Source organism: Diadema antillarum, unplaced genomic scaffold (assembly GCF_040938485.1).
Source record: "Diadema antillarum isolate AM-2024a unplaced genomic scaffold, OU_Dant_1.0 seq00000932_RagTag, whole genome shotgun sequence".
Classification (NCBI taxonomy): domain Eukaryota; kingdom Metazoa; phylum Echinodermata; class Echinoidea; order Diadematoida; family Diadematidae; genus Diadema; species Diadema antillarum.
This window is the reverse complement of record NW_027271783.1, coordinates 366,442-388,742: the sequence shown is the minus strand read 5'-3', so window position 1 is coordinate 388,742 and position 22,301 is coordinate 366,442. Positions and strand designations below refer to the sequence as shown.

General features: G+C 40.9%; 2 protein-coding genes across 2 annotated transcripts in view; both read left to right on the top strand.

The window, feature by feature from the left end:
• The first annotated feature begins 421 nt into the window (after positions 1-421).
• LOC139741495 (uncharacterized) lies at positions 422-20,354 on the top strand. Its single transcript, XM_071652078.1, has 13 exons — positions 422-670; positions 1,310-1,444; positions 2,750-3,286; positions 4,003-4,287; positions 5,655-5,885; positions 7,441-7,611; positions 9,495-13,253; positions 14,928-15,155; positions 15,979-16,263; positions 16,914-17,144; positions 17,634-17,804; positions 19,652-20,282; positions 20,339-20,354. Exons 1-13 carry the CDS (start codon positions 580-582, stop codon positions 20,352-20,354), a joined length of 6,771 nt encoding a protein of 2,256 aa, XP_071508179.1. The 5' UTR covers positions 422-579.
• Positions 20,355-21,384: 1,030 nt separating this feature from the next.
• The window catches only part of LOC139741494 (uncharacterized), a 28,063-nt gene continuing 27,146 nt past the window's right edge, over positions 21,385-22,301 (top strand). Inside the window, exon 1 of the mRNA XM_071652077.1 lies at positions 21,385-21,394. Coding sequence (XP_071508178.1) covers positions 21,385-21,394 — 10 coding nt within the window. The remainder of the gene's footprint in view (positions 21,395-22,301) is intronic.

Here is a 22,301-nt window from a genome sequence, read left to right as displayed (position 1 = left end):
TATTATGATTCTCTTTATATTTCTTTGTCGTTTTATCATCTACAGGGTGTTAACACTGTTATTAGTTTCTTGTAATCGACAGTCCTTAGACCAATTTTAGACCATTTCGCTTATGGCTGGATCAATCTGATCTACGAGAAAACAGCAATCTAAACAAAATTCAAATCGACAACACAATAATAGAGGCAGGCGCAATAATAGTCGGGAAAGACCATGCTCATTGGGCGTTTCCCTTTAAACGCGGAGAATTTGTATAGGCTTTCCATAAGCGATTAGTCATTTTGATAACCTCAAAAATCGTTGGGTGCATTCCACCTGCCATCGATTTTTCAAATTCCGTCTGCTGAAGCAGTCCAGCGTGTCGTAATTTTCCCCGTAATATCTGACGTTGGACATCGTACTCGAGCCTAGTATTCTTTTCTTCAAGTTTTGTGATTTTACTGTAAGGTCAGGCGGATTGAGGAACAAATTCACTCAAAGATGTTACCGTCCTGACGCAGAAGTGAGGTCAAATTCCTGCTGAGGTGATTAGAAAGCGTCATCCTTCGCCTAGCTACCAGTGACGCCGTTTTGGTGAAGATGAAAGGCTCAGTCCCACCCATGCGTATTGGTGTGCTGTTGTATCTGGCTGTGGTGGTCCTTCTCTGGATCGTCACTCCACCGATCAAAGGTATGTGCACTCGAGTTATAAATACAACATTATTTAAGGCAGAAACCAGTATCATATCAAAATTAGGGTAAACAAACTGCTGCAGTCTCGTTTGCCTGTGTTGGGGCACATTTTCATTTTGAGTTAAGTTTGAGGTTGTTTCAGGAATTGCCCACAACCAAGAAAAGATGACAACAGGTATTTAAACAATGACAAACAACAACTGCAGTGCTCTACCTCTGTGCTATAGTGTAGTGGCAGAACTGCACTGTGCGGCCTGTATGTTATGTTTTCTACTAACTTACTACTCCCTGTAAAGTGTGAATTGTATATTAGTATCGGATTTCATCAATTCTGCATCACCTGGCTATTTATCTTTAATGTAAACAATGGTAAAAACCGTGGAGCTAGTACAGTCTTGAAACCAGGGTGAACCATCAATCATGCAGACACCACAAGTTCGGCTGAATTGGATCTAACTCATCTGCCTTATTTACTGCTCTGAATAACCATAATTTGAGTAGATCTAGATTCTAGTCATATACACTCATAGCAAAGTATTTGCAATAACTAAACGATACCCAGAGAAGTACGGTAAAATAGTTTCTCTTGATCTATTTACTAATTTTTTTCATGTTGAATCATTTCCCTCCACTCCAGCTCAATCCTGCTCTCTGATCATAAACCAAGTGCAGTGTGCTGATGGGAGCTGCATCTTCTCTTTCTTCCTCTGTGATGGCCACCAGGACTGTCCTGATGGTTCTGATGAGACAGAGGCCACTTGCAATGCCGCTGGTGAGCAAAGTACTACATCTATGATGAGTTTCTTAAAGGAAAAGCATACTCAATGTATGAGATGTCAAGCATATAAAAGAGTATTGAGGTTAAACAAACAGGAAAGGGGCAGTATCGTAGATATTAAGACCAAACTTAGGAGGCGAAGTTCTTCTTTCAGACTGATCTCCCAAGTTTGAATCTTGACAGCACATATGCTTATATTTTGTACATCCTTGGACGAGATATTTTTACCCCAACCCCAGTCTCCTTCTCAACCTAGGTGTATCTGTGAGTACTGACAATGCTGGGTTAATGATATTGATAATGGCAGAGCTGTCTGGAAGATCAATGCTAACACTCAGATCAGAAAAGAAGAAGAGTAAGTATATCATTAACATTATTTAGTGTCATATTTTTCTGTGAAACAGTTGTTTTGTTGTCAGTCACATTCAAAACAGCTAGGCCAGTCATCTCACAATTACATTGTATGTTATTGATTATGTGTATATTGTATAGTACACATGTTTGTGTGCCATCTAGAAGCAACTTCCATACAATGGACCATTTAAAATCAGTTGATCGCATTGACCCATGCTTATTGGTAAAAATAATCTTTTCTTTATGTTCCTATAGTGCTCTCCAATGAAATTTCATTTGACCTTAAGTAATCAACTGTTCACAGTTAGATAGAAATATGATAATAATAATAATGGTGATAATAATGATAATAATGATAATAATTAATAATAATAATAACAATGATAATAATAATTATAATAATAATAATAAATAAATAAATAAATAATAGTAATAATAATAATGATAATAATAATAAAGAAGCATTGTTGACATTATCCAGGAAAACTTTGTGGTAGCCATGTCCAACCAAACAATGGATTGAATCTTTATGCTGCTGGGGAGCAAGTTACATGGTAAAGCCGCCATTGTTATCTCCTCGTACACACAACCTAATTTCATATACATGTACAAGTATAATTTGTGCACAGTTGAATCATATTTGGCTACAAATTCTAGAAATGTCAAAGAGTGTATGGTAGTTGAAAAACTTGAAATGGAAATAAATTAATGCCAACATTTTATCATTGATGTAGTTCCATTATTAAAAACATGGTTGGTTGAGTGCTGAGAATTTTTGATTTATTCTCAATACTCATTAGGTTCAAATGGTGACACATATTTGCTGTATATTGTATATTTTCATTTTTTTTCCATTTTTTTTTTGAAAAGTAACATTTATGTCAGCTTGATTTCTGATGATATCTTCTTTTGTTTTGTTTGCCATTTTTCATTTATTATTTGTAGTTTCAGCCTGCGATAGTGACCCATGCTTGAATGGTGGTACTTGCCTTGCAACGGACAGAAGTAGCAGCAATGTGGCTTACTACAACTGCACCTGTCCTGCCAACACAATTGGCAACCAATGTGAAACTGTTCTCACCACACTCCCTCCCACTGGCACAACAAGCCCAACCGCAGAAACCACAGAACCACTGACAACTGCAGCAACAACCTCAGTGACAACAACGCAACCACAGATCACCACGGTACCGCCAACTACCACGCAAGGCGCACTCACTACGCATCCCGCAACGACTGCATCAACCACTCAGATGCGGACTACTGCAGCCACAACTGTGCTGTCAGAAACCACTACAACTTTATCGAGCACTTCAGCAAATACTTTATTAGTGACCACACTTCCAGCAGTTGGAACAACTTTGGTGCCATCAGATCAGACAACTCCTGTAGAGCCTTGTGACCTACTTGGATGTGAAAATGGAGCAACCTGTGAAGAAGTGGGGAATATTGCCACATGTATCTGTGCTGCAGGGTTTCAAGGTATTGTAACCAATGGTCATATGACTGTACCTGTCCTATTTCTGCAACAACAACAAAAAAGCAACAAATCCCAAAATTTCATCATTTAAGTTTGCGATTGTAATTGCCAGTGTGACTCAAAAGGCTTTCACACTTTTGGTACTGAATTTGTGTGCAAAATGTATTCAATACATGTCTCATGCTAAAAGAACATAGTCATGTTCAAGTCTGAATGCAAACTTGGATTACATTTCTCCTAAACAATTGTCTCAAATCAAGTGCAGCCAATTACGGTCTGGAGCTGTTTTTCATTATCAAGGTTTTTGCCTAGCTTGACCTTGTAATCACATTCACAATGGTGTGTGCATATTAAATATAAGTATACTTTTGCATACTGAGAATTATGGATTTGATCCGTACTACAGAGTTTTTGATGCAGCTGTTCTCTGGATTGTCTGTGGAAGTAGAAAGGCAAGGAGACTTATCTCTGTGTGTGAACACTGTAACTGTTAAACACGTTAAAAAATGTGACTACAGTAATGCTCTTTTGTAAGTGCGAAACTTCTCTCCAATGGACGTATTGAACACCCCACTCTCATTGGACATCCACTTACTGCAGATAAGAGTGATCTGGGTCCTAAGATAATTTCTTTTCTGTGCTCATTGATTACTTTTTCTGTAAATTTCAAAAGAAAGACAAAATTCGAGTTGATGTGTTTTAAATTTGCTCTATGCAGGTGAGAGGTGTGAAACTGTCATTGGAGCATGTGCCAGTCTTCCGTGTGCCAATGGCGCCACCTGTCGCAGCGATGCCGGTTCCTTCACCTGCGACTGTGCTCCGGGCTACTATGGCACCCTGTGCAGCTTCGAGATCGACGAGTGCGACCCCAATCCGTGCCAGAATGGGGCCTCGTGCGAGGATCGCGTGGCTGGATACTTCTGTCAGTGTCCCCCTGGATACGAAGGGCAGCATTGCGAGGTGAACGCGGACGAGTGTGCCAGCACACCATGCAAAAATGGAGGTAATTCAATAGCATAGCTATATAGCTTGGGCTTGTTGCATAGAATTTTTTACCTGAGAAAACTCAGGAGACCTTTTTAACAAAGTTCTTTTCTGTTTTAAAATCAATTGCAGAATCATACTAACCCGAGTTTTCAGTTCTTACCAGAGTTTTTCTCGGGTAAAACATTTCATGCAGCAGGCCCCTGGTCTTACTTAGAGAGAAAGTACAGTAGTTGATATGAAAGCACTTTTGTAAATACAAAGTGCACTTTGTGTCGACTGGATGTACGAGATGATGGATCTAGATGCAAATGGAAGACACCATGTGGCATTCTGGCATGATTAGTGATTGAAGGTTATTAAAGAAAGAAAGGAACTGCTATTCAGGACTGATTCTTTTTTTAAGCAGATGTTTATTTTTAATAGAACTAAGGCTTTTAAAACAAGCTCAAGCTGCATTGGCGATCCAGAGGGGGCACACCGGGCGCGTGCCCCCTCTTTATTTTTAGTTAAAACAAAAGAAAGAAAAAGAAAGAAAATGGAGGGGGGTGCGCTCCCCTTTAATTTTGCAAAGGCACCTCCCTTTTACAGAATTTCTGGATCCGCCCCAGAGCTGGAAAACACAGTAATATGTGTAGTGATAATTCCTTGCTATGCGTTACACTCTTTGTCACTGAAATCAAAGCAGTACGTATACAGTGTACAGTGCACTCACACTGATCTCTTAGGAATGTTTCTGCCAGGTCATCATTTTCTATTTCTTTTCTTTTCTTTTTGTTTTTGCCATGCAGACAGGAAAAATCCAACAACTATAAGATTCTGTTCCCACTTGAGTGTCATTATTATACCCAGATAGAGACAAATAATGTAGATTCAAAGTTTTGTGCTTAAAGATCAGATTACTGTTGCAGATATCAAACCCTTGACCTTTAGTTGAAATCAGAGAGTGCAATGCGCCCGGATCCTAACCCTGTAACATTACTCCCAGATTCAAATGACATACCAGTCAGGTGTATTGATGTCTATTTATGGAAACTGGCAGCAAACTGCACAAGCAGAACACTTCAACATATGGGTGTTAGTGCATGGTGGATGATAGACACTATTAAATATGATGCACCATATTTTCCCATCAAAGGTTGTACAGCTTTGCAGCAAAGGATTGATTGGGTAATTGTCCATGGCTTGGTGTATATTTTGCAGAAGCTCTGCATTTGTATTCAAGGAGAAACCATTCAGTTGCTGATACTAGCGTAACTTTGCTACATTTTTCATGATAAGGCATCCTTTCAAAGATGCAAGTGGCCTGTGATACTCTGCTTGGGATTGAATTCCGTAATAATGATTTTATGGTACGTTGTACTTGTATGTTCTGTCCTATCCTAGCTGGATGCACGGATCTGATAAATGGCTACAGTTGCCAGTGTGTGGCCGGATTCTCGGGGGTCAACTGCGAAGAGGACGGGGACCAGTGTGCCAGCAACCCCTGCCAGAACGGAGCCACCTGTCTTGATCACGTACAGGCCTACCAGTGTGTCTGTATTCTTGGCAGTGTGGGCCCCAACTGCGAAGTGGATGAATTTGACGAGTGCAGCAGTGATCCGTGCCAGAATGCAGGTATGAGATAGTTTTCTTCTGAGTTTGAGCACATTCTCATTACAGGCACATTGGAACCCTAAATATAACTCAAATCACTGTTATTTTATTTTATTTATTTTATTTATTTTATTTATTTTATTGAAACATATTTATTCAGGATAGCTTGATCAGCATGAGCTGTTTTTCATCAAGGTCCTGAGATAAAACATAAAAATACAAACAAAAATTCGGTCATTACAATGAATTGTCATCAGTATAAAATCCAAGTCAGCTGCAGTAATTAAAATATCAAATCAGATGAATAGTTAATTATTAACAATATAAAATTCATGTTCTAAAATTCACTTTGCAACTCCTTTGGCGAGAAGACTGCAGAGAAAGACAAAGAAAAACAAATCTGGACTGAGCATTAGAATTCATATTGGCATAAATGCCGGCATACATGTCACTCTTTTCAAAGGGAGCACATGACAGTAGAGTACTCATATCCACCCAATCTCTCACTCACACACACACACTCACATACACACATACACATACACATACACACTCACACACACACACACACACACACACACACACACACACATACACACACACACACACACACACTCACATACTCACACACACGTGCGCACACACACACACACACTCACATACACACACATGCGCGCACACACACATACACACCACACACACACACACACACACCAAAGAATAATCATAATATTAACAAGCATAAGAGATATGATAATGTTCCCACGCTGTCTCTCGCAGAAAAGAGGTTACAAAAAAAAAAGCCCAAAGATAAATAATTTTCAATAACTAGAATAAACACGACAGGAAAGATTTTCTGCAGCTTTATTTGACATATCCTTAATTTTCAATAACTAGAATAAAAACGACAGGAAAGATTTTCTGCAGATTTATTTGACATATCCTTACTTACACTGTACCTTTTTACAGCTGTCTAATTTTTGTTGAAGCACCAAAAAATTTATGATATATTGTAGTCTTGAATTCAAACAAACTACTGTGGCTTCCCTTTTACTTTGAGACCCCCATCCATAAAATGAACTCTAGAAGCAAGGTCACATTGTGAATGAGGAAGTGAATGAATGAATGAATGAATGAATGAATGAATTAATTAATTAATGAATGAATGAATGAATGAATGAATGAATGAATGAATGAATGAATGAATGAATGAATGAATGAATGAACGAACAAATGAATGAATGAATGAATGAATGAATGAATGAATGAATGAATGAATGAATGGATGGGTGGATAGATGGATGGATGAATGAATGAAAGAATGAATGGATGAAAGAATGCATAAATTGATAAATAAACATGATTGAATGTCTTCATAGGAGAAGGTAACTGACCTATGCTCTTGCTTTTTGGGAACGCAACTGCAAAATCTCCAGCAAATGTGAGTGCTTGATTGTTGTAAGTAAAGTTGCATCTGAAGTTGGACCAGTGATCAGTCAGCTTATCAACCAATCAGGGTCCTATAGGTCTGATCGTAACAAACTACTGGTATGTATGCTCTGTTTGTTCCCTACAGCAACTTGCATTAATGGCATCAGCCGCTACACCTGTGCCTGCAGCGGGGGATGGTTTGGGACTAATTGCGATGAAGACGGCGACCAATGCGAGGCAGCTCCCTGTCAGAATGGTGCAACGTGCGTCGATGGCATCATGTCTTATACCTGTGAATGTGTGGAGGGCTTTTCCGGTATGTGGGGGATGAACGAATCTAGTGTTGCGACTGCCATACGTTCGAAAGTGATTTAGACAGAGTCAGTTTCAATGGCTGATTTAATACCATTTCCATAGGAATATGGCAGATCATTGCACATCATACTCATATTGATAGAGACTTTACTCGCATAGTCTATCTCAATGTTCTGTGTGACATCTCCTTTTCAGTAGTGTACACATTGTAGTTTCAATTTCATTCTTGACAGCTTACACGCTGCACCTTCAATCTATGTATCGCACCTTATAGAGGCAGTTGTATATCGTTGCAGATAAGTCAGTAGCATTAGACAGTCTGACACTTATGCCTTGCAGTAGTTGTAAGTTCTCTTTGGAAATACTAGAATGCCAAAAGCAACTATTGCTCCTACTTGCCTGATATTAAAGGACAAGTTCACCTTCAGAGACATGTGGGTTGAGTGAATGCAGCAATATTAGTAGAACACATCAGTGAGAGTTTGAGGAAAATCGGACAATCCGTTCAAAAGTTATGAATTTTTGAAGTTTCTGCTCAGTCACAGCTGGATGAAAAGACTAAGTAAGTTTGTGATGTCACATGAGTACAACGATATAAAGAAAGAATAAAGAAAATTCAACATATTTCCATTTTTCTCGCAAAACAAAATAACACTCGACTTCTCTCTTTCAGAGGGCAGAGGGAAAAATATTACCCTTAACATATACATCAGTAGCAAGTCGAAGAAATGTGCACTTTATTCAAAAAGTAAAGTTCTGTGAAATTCTCTTTTTATTTTCCCTAAATAGTTGTATGCATGTGACATCATGCACTGTAGTAGTCTTCTCATCCAGCAGTGACTGCGCAGATACTTAAAATATTCATAACTTTTGAACGGATTGTCCGATTTACCTCAAACTTTCACTGATGTGTTCAACTAATATTGCTGCATTCTCTCAATCCTAATGTATGTGAAGGTGGAATTGTCCTTTAAGCCCAAAGGTTTACAAATGGGCTAAATCACAGATATTCTGGCAAAAAGAGCCGAAAATATTTTTGTCAGTGACAACAATCCATGAACGGAATTCCTTTCATTGTCATGCACTTGCAAGGGTAAGCCCATCATTAGTGTCACAGTTTACAAGAATTTGTACTGCTGCTTAGGTAGGAATTTTCTTTATTTTCAGAGACAAACTTGCTGCTTCAACCTCCAGGTATTTTGCAGTGGAAACAAAAAGTTAAACTTGTAGTAGCGCTTTAATCAGTTTCTCTTGAACTTTAAATTTGACTCTATCGCAATAACACATGGTATGTTGCATTTCTGTTACTTTTTCATTATGGCTAGTTTGAATGTAACTTTAATCATTGCAGCTGATAGAGTTTGCTCTTTTTTAATCAAAGCCAAAGAAAGTGAGGTGCAATGTCCTATCCGAAATGTGTAGATTTAGCTTGGCTGTATTCCTCTGTGCAATTTCTTCAAAATAACCATAATAAGTCAATGTAGGTAGACTTTAACAGGTATTGTGATTGATCTAGTCTCCAGATTGTAAGATTCTTGTAGGAAACTCTTGTAAAAAATTTTCAATGCAAGTCTTTAGCACAAAAGATGCCTGAGTTGATGTACCATGGATTTCCTGATATCCCTCACAGTTTGTCACACTGACTTCATTCATTGTGTTTCATAGGCAGCTCCTGATTTAAAGGTGAGTACTACTTTGGCATTTTGAAGAGAAGAGAAAAAAAAATGCTTGTTGCCAGAAAATTTTTCCCGCACGTAGTAAAATTGAATAGATGAAATGACACATCAGCAAATCTTCTCACCAAATTTACTTATGTTTATGTTATGTTTATAAATAATTTCTAAAGAAATTCTTGCATTGTGTAATATCTTCTTCTACCTGTAGGTATAAATTGTGAGACAAATATTGATGACTGTGCCAGCAACCCATGCAGTGGAGAGGCTACGTGTTTGGACCAAGTTAATGGTTACACCTGCCTCTGCCCGCCAGGATTCGAAGGAGATCATTGTGAGGTTGATATCGATGAGTGTTCCAGCAATCCCTGCAAAAATGGAGCAACATGTCAGAACAACATCAATGCCTACATTTGCATCTGTGCTCCTGGTTTCACAAACACTACATGCGAGCAGGAAATTGATGAGTGTGCTAGTCTACCATGCAGCAATGATGCAACATGTGTAGACGTTATCAATGGCTTTGTGTGCAACTGCTTTCCAGGGTTCACTGGAGAGTACTGTGAAACAGACATCAATGAATGTAGCAGCGACCCGTGCGAAAATGGTGCTTCGTGTCTCGACCGGATCAATGAGTATTTTTGCCAGTGTGTCTCAGGGTATGAAGGAGAGCTGTGCCAGATCGAAACCGATGAATGCCAGAGTGATCCGTGCCAGAATGATGCTACCTGCCGTGATGCCTTTGATGCTTACGTCTGTGATTGTGTGGAAGGTTACGCCGGCGTTGACTGCGAGACTGACATTGATGACTGTGTGGACGACGACTGCCAGAATGGCGCCACCTGTGTTGACCTCATGAATGGATTCCGCTGTGAGTGTCTTCCCGGCTTTCAGGGATCGCGATGTGAGGAAGATGTCCTGGAGTGCCTCAGCAGTCCCTGCAGGAATGGAGCAGCCTGCCAAGAAGAGGTCAATGGATACATTTGCAGGTGCCTGGAAGGGTACGAGGGTGCCAATTGTGAGAGTCAGATCGACGAGTGCGCAAGCGACCCTTGCGAGAACGGAGCTACCTGTAATGACCGCGTGGCAGGATACACCTGTGCTTGCGCTCCTGGCTACATGGGTGCCAGATGCGAGACCGAAATCTTAGAGTGTGCCAGTGAACCCTGCCGCAACGAGGCCATTTGCAACGAGGGAATCGCTATGTACACTTGCACATGTCTGCAAGGTTACACAGGTACCCACTGTGAGACAGAACTTGATGAGTGTGCAAGCTCTCCATGTCAGAACGGAGCGCAGTGCTCTGACCTCGTTGGTAGATATGATTGCTCTTGTGCTGATGGATTTTCAGGTATCAACTGTGAGGTGGATATTCCGGAATGCGACAGTGACCCTTGCCAGAATGGAGCCACTTGCGAGGACCTCATTGGGCGATACCGCTGTGTCTGTGCTCCTGGCTTCCAGGGAATAGACTGCCAAATGGATATTGATGAATGTAGCAGTAGTCCCTGCCAAAACGGTGCTTCATGCGTTGATGTCGTTAATGGTTATCAGTGCAGCTGCGTTGCTGGTTACACAGGGGGAAATTGCGAGACAGAAATCGACGAATGTGAGCACGACCCATGTGAAAATGGGGCAGCTTGTTTGGACCTTGTGAATGGGTTTATGTGCATCTGCCTTCCGGGATATACTGGCAACACATGCGGCACAGACCTTGATGAGTGCTCAAGTGACCCCTGCCTTAACGGTGCCACATGCAGAGACCTTGTCAATTCATATGCCTGTGACTGCATTCCAGGCTTTCAGGGCGCAAACTGCGGGAGTGATATTCTAGAATGTTCCAGCAACCCCTGTCGGAATGGCGCTACCTGCAACGAGGGCATCGATGGCTTTTCTTGCTCATGCCTCGCCGGATTCAATGGTACCCACTGTGAGATCAACATCAATGAATGTGCAAGTAATCCGTGCTCCAATGGGGCAACCTGCAACGACCTGGTAAACTCCTACAGGTGCCTGTGCCCAGCGGGCTTCCAGGGTTCAGAGTGCAGCGATGACATCCAGGAATGTTCAAGCGATCCTTGCCAGAATGGCGGCACCTGCCTTGAACAGGTGGCTAGCTACATCTGTGCGTGTGCTCCCGGATACACAGGAATTCACTGCGAAGTTGAAATTAATGAGTGTTCCAGCAATCCATGCCAAAATGGAGCCGCTTGCACAGACATTCTGGATGGCTACACATGTGAATGCCTGCCAGGTTTTCTCGGCAGCAGATGTGAAATTGACATCAACGAATGCAGCAGTGCCCCTTGCAGGAACGGAGCAGAGTGCCAGGATTTGATCAACCGCTATAACTGTCTTTGTTTGGATGGATTCTTAGGGGAGAACTGTGACACTGAGATCGATGAATGTGCCAGCGATCCTTGTGAAAATGGTGCTGAGTGTCTAGACAAGATTGCTCAGTACTCTTGCAACTGTACACTTGGCTACAGTGGACCACAATGCGAGAATGAAATTGATGAATGCATGTCCAACCCTTGCCTGCAAGGGACATGCATTGATTTGATTGGGCGATATGAGTGCCTGTGTGAAGCGGGCTACTCAGGTAGAAACTGTGACCGAGAAGTGAATGAGTGTTCCAGTAGTCCTTGTCAGAATGGGGCCACCTGCGAAGATCTAGTGAATGCATACCGCTGCTCTTGTGCTCCGGGATACTTTGGGATAACGTGTGCCAATGAAATCGATGAATGTGGCAGTTCCCCATGTCAAAACGGTGCATCTTGCACTGATGCAGTTGCTGGTTATGTCTGCGACTGTCCAATGGGTTATGAAGGTGATAATTGCGAGTTAGACGCTGATGAGTGTGAATCTGATCCATGCCAGAATGGCGCCACCTGTCAGGATATCTTGAATGGCTACCAGTGTCTCTGTGCTGCTGGTTTCCAGGGCATCTTCTGTGAGGACAACATCAATGAGTGCATCAGTGAACCTTGTGTTAATGGAGCAAGTTGTCAGGACCAAGTCAATGGATTCCTCTGCTTATGTCCTGAAGGTTACACAGGCACACTGTGTGCAGAAGAGCTTGATGAATGCGCAAGTGCACCTTGCTTAAATGCAGCAACTTGTATAGATGCCCTGGCTAGTTTCACCTGCCAGTGTGCACCGGGCTTTGCTGGAAGACTATGTGCAGAAGATATTGATGAATGCAATTCTGAGCCATGTCTTAATGGAGCAGCATGCGTTGATGGTATTAATGGATATTCCTGCACCTGTGAGCCTGGCTACACTGGGTCACTCTGTGAGAGGGAGATTGATGAATGTGCTAGTAACCCTTGTCAGAATGAGGCCTTCTGCCAGGAAGGCCTTGCAGGCTTTGCTTGCCTGTGTAGACCAGGTTTTCTTGGAGATTTCTGCGAAGTCAACATAGACGAGTGTCTTTCAGATCCATGCCAAAACAATGCCACATGCATCGACAGTGCCAACAGTTACATCTGCAGCTGTCCTTCTGGGTACCAACGTGCACATTGCGAGGTTGAGATCGACGAGTGCCAAAGCGAACCCTGTCAGAATGGTGCTTCTTGCCATGATCTCTTGAATGGCTATCAGTGCAACTGTGCAGAAGGGTTTCGGGGCACCAACTGCGAAGTCAACATTGACGAATGTGAGAGTGATCCATGCCAGAATGGAGCGCTCTGTCTCGATGGTGACAACAGTTTCACCTGCCGCTGCAGCCCTGGTTATGCAGGGGAACTGTGCGAACTAGAGGCAGATGAATGCGAGAGTGTCCCGTGCCAGAACAATGGAACCTGCGTTGATCTTTTCAATGGGTACCAGTGCTTATGTCCTCCTGGGTTTGAAGGGGATGAATGTCAGATCGACATTCCAGAATGCGCCAGTGGCCCGTGCAGGAATTTTGCCATATGCTTGGACAGGATCAACTTCTATGAATGCGAGTGTCCTCCCGGATACACAGGTGAAATGTCTTTATAGAGCATGCCACTAAACCCATCCGTGGTAACCATACATGTCATTTTGTGTGAGCTCCTAACACTTCCAGTGGTGCCTTTGTACTCTTTCGTGGCAGTGATCAATGTTAGGCTTGGTCCATGTGCTCTTTCATTAACACATGATATATTTAATGCATGTTATGTCATCGGCTTCAAAGTTTGTCTCATGGGCTACTTCTAACGCATTGTGTTTATAATTACCATAATGATATCATATATTTATGAGCATGCTTGCGGTCTGTATTAGTAATGGTCAAATTAGCAACATGTGCAAATAACTATTAATGCTTGCTAAACTCACACCGTTTTTGCCTTTGTCACTCTGCTTTTTCATCTTTTGTCTCATCTTCACAATTATCTTGTATCCAGTCAGAATCTACAATTATAAATCTATGTTGATTTCAAATGTCCATTTTTACTAATTTTCATCAATGCTAGCCATTTATGTACATTGCATTTAACATGTTTTCTTAATTGTTTGTGCTATTAACATTATATGAATTTTGTGTCTTTCAAGAGAACTGCATTACAGATATAGAAGACAGTTGTATATGACTTGATTGGATGATTGGATGAAATTCAATTTCAGGCAACAGAAAATGATATATTGTTATTCAACCAAACTAAAATCCCAGAAATTGATATGACAGTTGAATTGTTTTTGTAATTTCTAAGTTATGCTGTTATGAGATAATCAATATTGCCACTGTTATGGGCTTGTTCATTTTGAGATATAAATCCACATATATGTGAATGCTGTTGAGATGCAAAATGAACCAAATGTTGCTGGTTTTGAGCAAATTTCACAGTTGATGAGTTCCATTCATTGAAAATGCATGAGATACGGTGGTGGATGTATGTGTATGTTTGCCAAACCAGCATGTGAATGAATTATGTTTACCTTAGTGTTTTTTTTTTCACTGATTGCATTCTTTCTGTCATATACTGATTCAGCGTTGCATGCCACACACATGCAAGGAGCACATTACATTGCTTTTGCACATATACCAAGGACAAAATTAACACACATATGCCAACCAAAGTTTCATTTCTTTCATACATGTATATTCATTATGTTAATGTTGCATGTGTAATTATCCATTACAGTATCTAGATATTATGACTTTTGTACACTGAACTTGCAAAGTGAAAGTTTCCACTAATCATTCTGTTGTAAGGCTTTCCACATTCAAGTGCTTGAGAATTAAGGCCAAATATCAGTTTTGTTTGCACAAAGCTATTTCCTCCATGAATGTTATACCCCTCTCCTCCAAAGCTTAGCTGTAATGATTATCCGTAGGGGTGACTTTTGGGGTGTGGAGGGATAATTTGCCTTTGGGGTCACAGACAACAGTGTCATAGAACCACTGAAGTTCTAGTTTATTGCGTGTAGATGTCCATGCAGAAGTTAAGCAGAAACTTGTCTTCACTGGCTAATTTTATGGCTAGAAGTCTTGAAAAAGATTTTTTTTTTTTTCAAACTGAGGCATAAAAGTATACCACTGGCCATAAATTATGCTTTCACTAAAGCGATTCTATTCTGAACAATAGATTGTTGTGCGTAACTGGCCTTGGCTAGAGTAATTTGGGTGTCTCATACTTTCCATATGTTCTTTTTTCCCTCTCTGTACGTTGTGCAGGCACTCACTGTGAAACAGACATTAATGAGTGTAGCAGCGACCCTTGCCAGAATGGTGCTACGTGTAATGATCAGGCTGGACGCTATGTGTGCCAGTGTGCTGGAGGTTACACCGGTCTTCGCTGCGAATCAGAAATTACAGAGTGCTCGAGTGACCCTTGTCAAAATGGGGGGACTTGCACAGACTTGATCAATGGCTACACATGCTCCTGTGTACTTGGCTTTGAAGGTAAGTTTTCTTTTCAACCCATTGAGGAAGGATTGATTTTGCTATAATACGCATTACCCATGGACACTTGCCGGAGTATTCTTAGGACTCGTCTTCGACAGGTTAATGACAACCTTGAAGAAGACTTCAAAGAATCAAACTGGGAGAGATCCAATCCAAATGATTTTATTTGATTACTTGTGGAAATAATTATGGTGATTCCAAACTCACAACTTGTTTTGTTTGGGTTTTTGTTTTGTTTTTAGAGATTTTTAAAAGATTTTTTTTTTTATTGATGAGAATGTTGGGAAACAAAAGAAAGGGAAAATACACTGTCTTGTGATGTATGGCATAAATTCAAATCAAATTGGTTGCAGTCATTTATCATTTCGTTGATGTATCTTAGTCAAATTAAAGAAGACATACGGTGGGATGCAAGAAGGGAATGTTAACACTGTAGCCTTACAAAGCTTTCCGTAGAAACACAGTGCATATTGTACAGGCAATTAGACTGTAAAAAAACAACAACAACAACAACAACTCTAGGAACACAGGCAGCTTAATAACCAATATTTTACCATAAACTTTATGGATTTAGATTCTGGAATCCATCTCCTCACTTAGTGTACCAAAGTGATAATGTCACAATCTTTTTTGTAGCTTAGTGCTGGTTCCACACAAAATATTCTTACACAAGGCTTCTGGCAGTGGGTTGGAATTGGGTATGAGCATGATTAGCAACTGTTGTGTTCACAGATATTGTGGTTACGTGAGGATGTTTCAAACCATTTTCCCTGGTAATGATGACATCACCCAATGGTACTCAACACTGTCTACACACTAGGGGTGCACTGTGAAATCAACATTGACGATTGCTCGCCTGATCCGTGTGCTAACGGGGCCCAGTGTGTGGACAGAATCAATGGTTACCAGTGCAACTGCACCCTTGGCTACGAGGGTACGAACTGTGAAAGGGAGATTGACGAGTGCGGCAGCAGTCCCTGCCAGAACGGAGCCACGTGCTCCGATTTCGTCGGGTCCTACAACTGTACCTGTGTGATGGGATACGAGGGCGTGGACTGCGAGACAAACATCGATGAATGCGCCAGTCTTCCTTGTCAGAATGGAGGTAAGTGATGATATGATTCATAAGTTTACATACAGAAATATATGATGGTAAAGTGATTAACTAATGATATATGATGAAATACAACACGTAAAGGACTAAAAACAACAACACTGACTACACTCTTTCACATTTGTTTTCCCAGTAGGGCCTATCTGGTGAAGGTGTGTGTTCAAGACGTTATACCAAGATTTTGAAGGTGCCTCTAATGTTTGAAGAAGAATGTCTTTCTCGGCAGAACATAAGGCAAATATTCATATTGCTGTTTACAACCAAAAGTGACCTGACAGCATGTATTATTATGTAATAGTACAAACCTATCAGTGGTTCTACATGCAAATGTAAATGTTCGCTGACAAAGATGTAATGAAACCTACTCTCTCAATTTTAACATCAAAGGATGGTACAAGTGTAAATACAGTATGCTGAAGTGTGTAATTTGTCATTGTTTAATCAATATAGAAATGATACACCTTCGTTAATATGAGAAAACAATAACAACAACAATATACACAATTGTATCATTTTCATATCATATGTATGCATGCATAAACTCATACCGATGCAAACACACTCATGCTCATAGCTTGCTATATGCATTTTATGTTTGTACCCATCAAGGTTTTCTTCGATGTTATTCTAATCTCATATAGGGAGCTGCATAGACCAGGTGGATGGCTACCAATGTAACTGCACAGGGGGCTTCTTTGGGGTGCACTGCGAGCTGGACGGGGACCAGTGTGCAAGCAACCCCTGTCTCAATGGAGGCACCTGTACCGACCTGGTCCTGGGCTATCAATGCAGCTGTCCAGAGGGACTTGCAGGAATCAACTGTGAGATTGACCTGATAGATGAATGTGACAGTGACCCTTGTCAAAATGGAGGTAAAATACATGTATTTACTTTAGTGTTTTTTGGGGTTTTTTGAAAGTGTAAATGATTACCACGTACAGTAATAGTGATGATCACATTTGATTCATATCAAAATGGTACTCATGGTCAGAGCTGTGTTATGTAGTTCCATCTTACCAAGTAAAAGCTCTCAGAGTGGTTTATTGCAAGTTTCAAATACAAGTATGCTCTTACAGAGGTCTTTATGTATTTGGTAATTGACATCAAGGTTGATTGCCTCATGGTGAATATGTGAATATTTATTCTATTGTTGTGTGAATGGTATAGCTTTTAATTTGCAGTTCATGATTTACAATTTTGAAATATCTCTTTCTATAGTTCTTTGCCACTTTCACTGTAGTGCATCCAGCCATTATTATTAAAAGAATAGCTGTGTCTTTGAACAGTTTGTGACAATGGCTCTGTTTTTTAAGTGATTTACATGAAAAGATAAATATTTTGCATTTGCACTGCTTTGACAGGAGCCTGCATCAATCTTGTTGGTGGCTATGAATGTAATTGCACTGGCCCGTGGTTTGGTGTCCACTGTGAGCTGGACGGTGACCAGTGTGCCTCATCTCCGTGTCAGAATGGGGCCACCTGTCAGGATCAGATCCTCCAGTTCACCTGCAGATGTGTGCATGGCTATGAAGGTAAACTGAAATCACTGTGCCAGTATGATATGAACATGACTGGGTATGCACTTTTCCATATGCCAATACAGTCCAACCTCTGTTACCTGGCCATGTCGGGACCACCGCCCATCTAGATAAGCGATTTGGCCAGATATGGTGGAAACAATGAATACAAGTAGGCTGCCAACCCAGTAGTAGCTACGTAGGTAGTGTACATAGCAACAGAAATGTAATTTATACTAAGCCTTGCTTGTCTACTAAAAATCATAGTCATGAAATTGGAATATCCTACTGTAAAATTCATCACATATTTCTGTGGGGAATATTGGAACATTATAGATAAATTCTATGAGTTTGTGGGAGTTTTAATTGCGTTTGAAATCACTTTTTCCTGGCACTCACTGCTTGGAGGCATCTGGATGATAGAGAAGTCTGCATGAGAGAGGGCTGGATAATAGAGTTCAGACTGTAATCCCTTTACAATTACTTTACTGTTATTGCTGTCATTACTTTTCTTTGGTATTATCACATAATGTGCAAAAAGATATAGGAGACCTATGCAGGGCAAACAAGTTAATATTACCTAGATGCATAACCATGTCGTTGTTTTTTTGTGTGTGTGCACTCAAGAAGCTACCAGGGGGAGGGGGGAAAGAGATAACTTTAGTGACAATGGTCCGCAGACACTGCTCCCAAGTCCTCTGGAATGCACCAAATACATAAATGAACATGTTTGTGAAATGCACTAATGTACCACTAAGTACATCCAAAGAGTTTCTCTGCCAGCAAGTACTAACGGATTGTGAGCTTTTTACTACATCCTACTAAGCCTTGTAAGCGCCTAAAAGTACATGACCTTTGACATTTCCAAGTATACAGCTCTACAGGGGAAAGACTCTTATTATTTTATACTCTGTTGACATGCTATCTTCCCTGTATACAAGTCTACAAATGTAATGATGGTATTTTGTTGGAAAGTTTGCAAGAAGGTAGCACATCAGTCACAGCTGTCAATTTCAAGTAGTTTTCTGCAGTCAAACATCTGTTCATGCTTTTTTAAATGTGACTGCCAGCATTGAGATTTGCTTTAGTTATATACAAATGATGCACAGGATAAAGTGCGTTAGTGGAGATGTAGCGCACTCGAGGGTACTTACAATTGTGAAACATGCACGAGGCGAAGCCGAGTGCATGTTGCACTACATTGTAAATACCCAAGAGTGAGCTGCATCTCCACTAACACCACGAAATAATCCTGTGCATCATTTGTTTTATAAAATGGGTCGAAAACTAACAGCATTTTTCACGTACCTTTGTTGGTTAATACCAGTCAGCTACATGTAGCACTCGCTCAAGAATCGATGTCCGAAGATGTTCATCCCAAACATTTACGCACGTCGCACTCGGAAATCCCACACATATAAGTAGGCCTACTGTACGTATAAGAGTATACGTACGCCACACATGTTATGCACACAAGAAAGGCCGGCCGGCAGCCCGAACTAGAAGTTGTTTACAGGATTGACAGCGCATATAGTAGCGCGCGACGCACTTGTAACAACTGATTGAGTGCGCACTGCTAGTGTAAACATTGTGACGTCAGGCCGAACGTGTTAGTGAGAAATTAATGCACGCACACGTGACTCATTTCAGCGCTTCCAATTGGCTACATTCTTGAACCCATTTTATAACAGTTTTTAAGGGATATGCATACCATGTTTTATCTTTTCCTTCTCTATTAAACACCAGACCATCTTATTTTTTTTTAAAGGGAGATGAATGATGAAAATTGCCAATTTGGCATGCAGCAGTGTGTGTGATTATGTGTCTTTCAACATGTGTATGTCACTCTTCTTTCTTCCTAGGAACTTTGTGTGAAAGAGAGATTGATGAGTGTGCCAGCCAACCCTGCCAGAATGGAGCAACCTGTAATGATTTGTTCAACAGGTTTACCTGCGACTGTGTAGCAGGGTACACAGGAACGCTGTGTGAGACAGATATTGATGAATGCCAGAGCTTACCCTGCGTGAATGATGGGATGTGTATTGACCTAGTCAATGGATATGAGTGTAACTGCACCGGAGGCTATACTGGAGTCAATTGTGGGATCAACATTGATGATTGTGAGATGCACGAGTGCATGAATGGCGCCATGTGTATGGACGGAATCCAGACGTACATGTGTCTCTGTCAGCCGGGTTTCACTGGTCCCCTCTGCGAGACAGATCTGGATGAGTGCATCAGTGACCCCTGTGTTAATGGCGCTCCATGCATCGACATGCCCAACGGATTCTACTGTGACTGCCCCTCGGGCTACAATGGCACGACGTGCGAGATCGACATCGACGAGTGCGCCTCAAATCCCTGCCGGAACGGGGGTACCTGCACAGACGCGCCTGATGGGTATTTCTGTGAATGCGCTCCGGGCTTCGAGGGCGTCACGTGTGGCGTAGAAATCGACGAGTGCAGCAGCAGCCCGTGCCTGTTCGGGGGAGAGTGCGTTGATCTAGTCAACAGCTTCAATTGCACCTGTGCTCTCGGTTACTATGGAGTCCGCTGCGAGTCTGAAATCAGGGAATGCGCCAGTGATCCTTGCCAGAACTCAGCACCATGCATCGACCTCATCGGTGCCTACTTTTGCAACTGCTCAGCGGGCTACGAAGGCCAAAACTGTGAGATGGAAATAAACGAATGCGAAAGTAATCCCTGCTTGAATGAAGGTATTTTGTTAGCATTCTTGTGATTCTGTCCAGTTTGGTTTTTTTTTTGTATAGTTTTCAAAGGACTGCATGTACAGTGCCTAGATCTGATCATCCTTTATAAAGATTACCAATGCAAAGATTTTGTAATGTACCTTTACTCGTTCATCCCTTCCAATGCCAGATAGATTTTTGCCTCATACAATGTAAAAAACATTTTGAATATGCACCTGCAACAAGAGTTAATCTAGTGTGATGTCAAGAAATGTAATTTTTCCAGCTCACTAAAATTCATCTGTAAATGCCATGAAGAGGTTTCAAGGGGAAAAATAAACAGTCACTGTGGGAAAAAAATAGTCAAATTTTAAAACTTAAGTTTTTCGTTATGTTTATAAATGTAACAATGGTATGATCATATGTAATAAATTGAAAAATACCTAGGCCCACAACCACTTTTGCAAGAGGAACTCTTGTTGTGTAGACAGATGAAATGTTAAAATGAGCTGAGAATCTAATTTTTTGTTGCTCCAGTGTATTTTATGCACACATAGATTGTGCTGAAGGTTAATTTTTTTTTTCCATGAAAGAAATTCATATTTGATACTGCTTATGCTCACTCAAGTTTAATTCTGTACTTAAAATATGTGTGGACTCTTTCTCTCTAAAACATGCAGCCACTTGTGTAGACCTCTTCAATGGTTACCGCTGTGACTGCAGTGAGCGATACAGCGGAGACCAATGTGAGGTCTTCATCGATGCCTGTTCCTCAAACCCGTGTCGACACGGAGCAGCCTGCACCAACACCGGCGATGGTCAGTTCACCTGCACCTGCCGCCCAGGTTACACCAGTAACCTATGTGAAGAGGAGATCATTGAATGTGCCAGTAATCCGTGTCAGAATGGAGGCACGTGCGAAGATCTGGTCAACGGCTACGACTGCCTCTGTGTAGCTGGATTCACTGGTAAAGATCACTCTTTCTTTTCTGATACCTTAAGCTTCCTTGGTGGAAAAAAAAAGGGTGATTGCAGCTAAATGCCAAGAGCTGAATTTTTTGGATAGGTACATTGTACCAACAGAGAAGGAAATAATGAAAAAAAGAAAGAGAAAAAATCAACTCTTAATCTGCTAAAAAATTTTGTTTATGTTTTGTACTTATGTTTTGCCTTAAAGGACAAGTTCACCTTTGTATCAATGTGGATTGAGTGAATGCAGCAATATCAGTAAAACACATCAGTGAAAGTTTGGGGAAAATCGGACATTCCGTTCAAAAGTTATGAATTTTTGAAGTATCTACGCAGTCACTGCTGGATGAGAAGACTATACAGTGTATGATGTCACATGCATAGAACGATATACAAAACGTAAGGAAAATATAAAGAGAATTTCACAAAATTTATTTTTTGGAAAAAGTGCACATTTCCTTGACTTTTCACTGGAGGTATATTAAAAGTAATATCATTCCCCTTGTCTTCTGAAAGAGGCAAGTCAAGCATTCTTTTCTTATGCGAGAAAAGTGAAAATATATTGAACTTTCTTTATATTTTCTTTATTATCGTTCTACACATGTGACATCACAAGCTGTAGTAGTCTTCTCATCCAGCAGTGACTGAGCAGAAACTTTAAAAATGTATAACTTTTGAATGGATTGTCCGATTTTTCGCAAACTTTCACGGATGTGTTTTACTAATAATGCTGCATTCACTCAATCCACATGTCTATGAAGGTGGACTTGTCCTTTAAGCAGCACAATGCACACTACACATGTTTGGCTTCTCTGCCAGAACTCTTCATTGTGCAATCAGAGCACTGAAGAGA